Genomic DNA, 7,202 nt, shown 5'->3' with positions numbered 1-7,202 from the left:
TCTGTGATACTGTGCCTTTCGTCTTCAAAAAAAAAAAAAAAAAAAAAAAAAACACTTGTACGCAAAGGTTCATGCATAGATTATTACAGTCGTGTCAGAAGTTCCCTAACCCGCACTAATTTTTGCTGTTTTACCTTCTTCCTCAGTCTTAACTTTTATGATATGGCAGTCTTCTTACAAGACCCAGCCAGTGATTGGCGCTCAACAGGTCAGAGGACTTATGATTGAGGAATATCGCTAAGTACTTGTGCAGCAGACGTGCCTGTGGTGTTACTCGAGTACCAGGTATTTCTGAATCCTTGCTAGCTGTCAGTGACTGTCTTTTGCATCAACCTAAAAATTGTCTGACATATTTCCGTCAAGTGTTTTCACGCATTCAGATGGCACTGCCTCAGATTTTTACCGTTTATAAAGAAGCTGAATTTTTTTTCATGAGACTTTTGCTTAATATTCAAGCCTATACGAACGTGGGCATTCTTTCTTTCCTGGCAATAGCACAACATCATATTAGTATCCTAATGAATATGTCTCTGACCTTGACTCCCCCGTGCTTTATAATGCTTGTGAAATATCCTCTTATTTTCTGTTCATTATTCAAGCAGTTCCCAGCCTTATCAACATCTTTTTTGTTGGAGTCACAGATTTTGAGCCTCCGCTTTTAGACCACAACGTTGTATCCGTTTTTCTATAGCCTATCTCTGTCTTTTTGAAGAGATTTTGAATTATCTACGACGTCTTGCAAAACCACAATTTTTTTCCTTTCTTTTGGCTTATTTTTTTTTTTTATCATCTTTGTGGATTTAATGAATGATACTGTGCAGGTAACCTTCCAGCTAGAGCTACTGGAAACATATAAGAGATGAGTGTGTAAGTCACCACTCCAGTTAATCGATTTTAGCAGTACCTTGAATTTTTCCTAATTTTTGTCGGTGATGACACTATACCTGGACTTCCTTCACCATATTTGCTCATATCCTGAGGCCAGCCATCTTGTTTCTTTCGTAAAAATAAATAAATAAATAAATAAATAAAAATGTAACAATGAATAAACAAATCGAGAAATTTCTCACGAGAAGGCAAAACCCGACTAGCCTTCCACGAGATTTGGATTTGCGATTCTTCACTCTCTGGCGACTGACGGAAGGAATCCTGAACGTGTGTGTGTGTGTGTGTGTGTGGGTGTGTGTGTGGAAAGTAAGAGAGAAAGAGAGAGAGAGAGAGAGAGAGAGAGAGGAGAGAGAGAGAGAGAGAGAGAGAGAGAGAGAGAGAGAGAGAGAGAGAGAGAGAGAGAGAGAGAGAACTGATAAACATGTTTTCATAGTTTGTTGCTGAAAAATTTTTGGAATCTATAATACGTTATTTTTCGTATGAGCAACAGGAAAAATCTTTCCATTAAGCTTATTTGTGCACACACACACACACACACACACACACACACGGCATAGTGTAGTGGTTAGCACGCTCGGCTCACAACCGAGAAGGCCCGGGTTCGAGTCCTTGGTGCAGCGAGGCAAATGGGTGAGCCTTTTAATGTGTAGCCCCTGTTCACCTAGCACCAAGTAGGTATGGGATGTAACCTGAGGGATTGTAACCTCGCAGTCCCGGTGTGTGGAGTGTGAGGTGGGCTCAGTCCTATCTAAAGATCGCTTAGTATGAGCTCTGAGCTCTTTCCTTAGGGTAGTAGTTCCCAAACTGAGGGGAAATTATCCCCTGGGGGTAATTTAACAATTTTTCGGGGGTAATGGAAGAGTGACAGAAAAAAGTTAAGAATTCTGAAAATCAAGAAAACATTGCGGTATCTGGCATTAAGATTAGTGTTAACTTAGTATGTAAAGTTATAAAGTAAACCTATTATAATCAGGTAATAAAGTTAGTTGAATGTTGCAAACGATGCCAGGCTGGCACTTTCAACCACGAAGCCAAGAATTCAACTATAGCTTCACGCATGCAACTCCATTCATCCCACTGATGTTCTTGACATGCAATAGCATTGGAGATGCACAATGTTCAAATATAATAAATAAAAGAAAATATCTCTAGTGTTTTTAATTTAGCCATATATATATATATATATATATATATATATATATATATATATATATATATATATATATATATATATATATATATATATATATATATATATATATATATATATATATATATATAGACAACATTTTGTGAAAGGGGTAACATGCTTAATGTGGCATGTTAAATTGGGTAACAAGCTGAAAATGTTTGGGAAACACTGCCGTAGGGTAACGACTGGTTAGATGACTAGCAGACGACCGTAGGTGAACGACTCTCTCTCTCTCTCTCTCTCTCTCTCTCTCTCTCTCTCTCTCTCTCTCTCTCTCTCTCTCTCTCTCTCATGTGAAGATTAATGAACTCTTCCACGGCAACAAATTCGCGCCGGTCGGTTGTACAGATTTTGCTAATCAATTGTGAACCAGATTTCACATTCAGTTTGAGGGCAAGTAACCTGCCACACTTTCATTCCAAGCGTTTAGTATTCTGCACAGTCTTAATTCCCCTGATTTGCTTAGAGACTCAGTTGTGAAGTTTTGTGAGAAGATTGTCAGCAGATCAGAGGACTTAAATTGAGGAAAATTGCTAAGCAGTGTGCAAGTCAGTGGAACGTGTTATTTGATTGTTGATCACGATTGTGCCTTGTCTATAAACGCCATCCATGCTCCCTAGATGAGTAGATCTCCACGGTCCTGTGTTTAAGTGAACCTTTATCTCAGTGCAGCTAGACCTTATCGATCAGTAATCAGGACAGGACAAGGAATAATGTGTTCAAGTTGGATGGAAAAAGAACAACCTGATTCTCAAATACAGTGGTAGATTAATAGAATAGACTCAGTAATCAGAATGTTAGTGTTGGGTCAATAAAGACCTCTAACAGAAGATTAAACTCATTTATTGATGAGGATGATAGTGGAAATAGGTAGGCATGTTTAATGTAACGACTGGTATGTGTAAATCTGACGCCTTCTTGCAACTTCCCATGTTTTCATATATTCTTCTAATGTTTTCATTTTTTGTCTCGCCTATAAAATCCTACTGTTGCCTCAACACTCGAATACCTAAAACACTTTCATGTCGTTTAATTAAGCGTTTCTAATCCGCTGTATCTATCTACGCATCTCGTCTAAGGCCTGTATTTCCACTCTGTCAGACTTCCTTGCATTTAGAATCCTTCTGAAACATCACAAATTTATCAAAGGCATCGGACCCAATAATTCATTGAGATGTATCCATTTTATTGTCAACGCATTTTAGCGTTCTGAAGCACCCAGTAAAATCATTGGAACTTGTGCTGTCTTTCTCACCTTTTGTTTCATGAAGGGTTGCAACACACACACACACACACACACACACACACACACACACACACACACACACACACACACACACACCACATATTGTTATATCAGGAGTGGTTGCAGAGTAACATTTGTCCTGCAAACCTCACCGCGGCTCTGCAAAGTCGCCACAAAACAAAAAGGAAAAGGGGAAAAAGAGTCCGTGCAAAAAAAAAAAAAAAAAAAAAACACAACGTTGGTATATACACGCGCATTGCTTCTATTTTATTATGATTTCTCTCCTTTACACATTATGTACAGTTGCCCCGACTGCTGACAAAATTCAGAGAATTTTAGATCACTAGTGGCACCGGTTGGCATTTTTATTTAATAGCTGAATTATTCCTCGTATTGTGTTCAGTAGATGTTAATTAATTGAGATTACATTAACGATTCAATATCATATTGTTGGTATTTTAAAGCCTGAGGGAATGTGAAACGAGAGCTTGCATTCTTAAATTAAGGCTTTGGTCTCTCATCAGGACAATTTCCAAAATCACAGAAATTATTATTCGTGTTTTGTCATGGGTGTTTTTCTTCTTGATGATGCAGAATGCGTGTTAAACGATAGGACGACGAAATGTTTAAGGATTAATTGTCGCCAACCTCCACCGATATTTTAGAGTTGGCGAGATGAAGCTCTGATAATCGAGTCATTACTGGAAGATTTTGATGAATCCCTCGCATGCTTTGCTGGAAACGCAAAAAGAATTATTCACCATTGATTTGCTTCTCTCGTCTATTACTGTCAAAGTAAATTAGTATTATTGAACATTTTGATAAGTTCAACGACGCATTTCAAAGTGGCGGTAATTTTATATTATGATTTGTGAGTATTTCATTTACAACTACTGCTTCTGGGGTTTCGATAATATATAGGAAGACTGAATAATGTAGGTAATGTATCCAGTCTATAAGGAGCTCTACCCTAGCTCACAGCAGCTTCGTGGTAAAGACTTTGACAACGCTCCTCGTTGCCAAAGTCGTTGTGGTAATGTTATAACTGAGAATCCTATTTTTGTGGATATTTTTGTGCAGATGGTCTATAGCTGAGCGGTCTCACTTACATTAGATTTTCTTTGTGGTTTGTTTCATCTGGAAATATATCTACTCGTACATTATCATCAAGGATTCAATGAAATTGTCTGTTCAGTATATGTGATGAATATAAAATTAACTTTTTTCGTGACTTCTTTTCAGATATCTACCAATTTATTTTTCCTTTCAGAGCCTTTTTTCTCTTAATTTTCTATCTGTGTCGTCAGATTGCTATGCCTTTCTCTTTTTATCTTTAGCACTGTATTGTCACCCACTCATATCATTACTAAAAGCTGGAACGGTGATATTGGAAAAAGTATTATCCCTCTAAAAACGTTTCATTTTTTTCAACATAATCCTGCATCTAATACCTTCATTATTTATATGAGAGAGAGAGAGAGAGAGAGAGAGAGAGAGAGAGAGAGAGAGAGAGAGAGAGAGAGAGAGAGAGAGAGAGAGAGAGAGAGAGAGAGAGAGACACCTCCCGCTCTGAACTTCCTTTTCTTTCTTGCAGCATTTTTACGATTGCCTTCTTTAAACTTTTCCTTTGCCAACACCGAGATAATTCTCAGTTGGTTTCCTGATTATCAAGACAACATTCACTAGGTAAGAGAGCGTTTTTTGACAGAGTATTATGGAAAATTTGAAGACTGGCATTATCTGGCGGCATTCCTGAGAATCCAGGGCGAGGGGAGAGCAGGGAGGCAAGGGGAGGGAAAGGAGAAAGGGAAGGGAGCAAGGGACTCTCTCGAAGGATTCCTGGCGCTTCTCCTTTATTAACTCCCTTTAAGTCTGCTTTCCTTCATTCTCTCTCTCTCTCTCTCCTCTCTCTCTCTCTCTCTCTCTCTCTCTCTCTCTCTCTCTCTCTCTCTCTCTCTCTCATATACAGATAAATGCATGTTTTATTCACCACAAACTCGTTAACGTTGGAAGATTACATTTTTCAAAACATTCATTTAAAACGATGACATATATTGTCCAACACGATATAAAAATCATAACTCTATTTACGACACACACACACAGACGCACACACACACACACACACACACACACACACACACACACACACACACACACACACACACACACACACACACACACACACACACACACACACACACACACACACACACACACATACACACACACACACACACACACACACACACACACACACACACACACGACAGTATTCTGAAAAACGTCCTGCTTCCCATCTCAATTACTTTCAAAAGGCTGTAGTTGAAATTACACAGGTTTTTAAGGTTTGCTTTTATGGTTCTAGTGACAAATTAACATAATTTCTGCATTGTTAACACAAGAAACACTCTTGAGAACCCGGCTAAATATCTCTCTAACCTTTTGAGAAATAGTCGTGGTGGGAGAACAAAGCGCTTCTGAACAAGTGCCACGGACTCACCTATCGAAGGACAATGGCCATGAGAGTAAACACACTTGCTGAGATGGTCACGTTGGCCATAAAGTTGCTGATGGTGCAGTAGACGGCACCGAACGGCCAGTCGCTGAGGAGAGAAGGGAACACCGGTTTAGGCAGGCTACGAGGCAATGAGATGTTGATGAGGCAGGGATGCAGGGTGGTGGAGCGGCAGGAACACACAGGAGGAGAAACTGAAGAGTGATGGAGATATACAGGAATACGGTGGGTGGAAGGTGGCAGATGAAGTAGTGAAGCGATGATGTGACGTGCACAGAAAGGAAGACGATGGAGGCTTGGAGGGTGGTGGTGGTGGTGGTGGTGGTGGTGGTGGTGGTGGAGGGAGAGAAATACTCGTAGTTAGCCTCAGGTAATGGAACGAAAACATTGAAGCTGACAATGTGTGTGTGTGTGTGTGGTTGTTGTTGTTGTTGGTGGTGATGGTGGTGGTGGTGGTGGTGGTGGTGGTGGTTGGTGGTGATGATGGTGTGTGTGTGTGTGTGCGTGTGTGTGTGTGTGTGTGTGTGTGTGTGTGTGTGTGTGTGTGTGCATGAAAGAGACATATGTTTGTGGATTGGGTGTGGAGTGGGTGATTGTGTGCGGTGCGTTGTGTGCTTTTTATACTTGAATTCCTTTGGTGCAGTGTAATTCAGAAAATCAAAAGGAATTTTTTTTTTCTTTTTTAGATTTTTAACTAATGCAGCGCAGTTTTCTGGATCTGAGTTATTTGCACCAAACATAAAAATTACCCTTACCCTTTTCATATTTAAAATGGCCTTGTCAAGCCACGGTTTCAGGTAGCAGGTTTAGGCAGCACTGAATTTATATATGGAATAAATGTGCGATATTTCTAAATTTAATTACATGCATCTTGACTACCCTGCCTCCCAGATGTTCCATAAACCGTCACAGGAAAAAGGTCGATGGGGACTCACAGAAATGCAGTGGTACATAATTTGCTTTCCCATTTTCATTCCATTAAGTATTATAAAAGTTTTAGAGTACTTGTACAAAAATAAATATTGTGCAGTGAGCAAAGGGATGAAAACAACTCAGAGGCTGTTAGTGTTATTATGTTTGTTTTTCCATTCCTTTGTCTTTTTTTTATTCCTTCCCTTTCAGCCCACTCCCATTCTTTCGTTCCTTCCAGTCCTCCTCTCTTCTTTCATTCCTTCTTTCTCAGTTCTCCTCCCTTTCTTTCATTCCCTGCACCTCTCAGTCGTCTCCCTTTCTTTCATTCCTTCCCTTTCATTCTCTTTCATTCCTTCCTTCCTTCCCTCTCAGCTTTCTCCTTTTCTTTCCTTCCTTCCCCCCTTAGTTCTCTCCTTTTCTTTCCTTCCTTCCCTTTCAATCCACTC

At 39.7% G+C, this 7,202-nt stretch overlaps 1 protein-coding gene and 1 long non-coding RNA gene across 2 annotated transcripts in view; one reads left to right on the top strand and one right to left on the bottom strand.

The window, feature by feature from the left end:
- LOC135107546 (uncharacterized) overlaps nucleotides 1–7,202 on the top strand; it is a 114,956-nt gene that overhangs the window by 12,556 nt on the left and 95,198 nt on the right. The gene's annotated exons all lie outside the window — the stretch shown is intronic.
- Nucleotides 1–7,202, bottom strand: part of LOC135107545 (tachykinin-like peptides receptor 86C) — a 154,100-nt gene that overhangs the window by 62,409 nt on the left and 84,489 nt on the right. Inside the window, 2 exon segments of the mRNA XM_064017531.1 lie at nucleotides 5,830–5,843; nucleotides 5,845–5,932. Coding sequence (XP_063873601.1) covers nucleotides 5,830–5,843; nucleotides 5,845–5,932 — 102 coding nt within the window.

Source organism: Scylla paramamosain, chromosome 15 (genome assembly GCF_035594125.1).
Source record: "Scylla paramamosain isolate STU-SP2022 chromosome 15, ASM3559412v1, whole genome shotgun sequence".
Taxonomy (NCBI): Eukaryota; Metazoa; Arthropoda; class Malacostraca; order Decapoda; family Portunidae; genus Scylla; species Scylla paramamosain.
The sequence above is the reverse complement of the archived record's forward strand: the minus strand, read 5'-3'. Positions and strand labels throughout refer to the sequence as shown.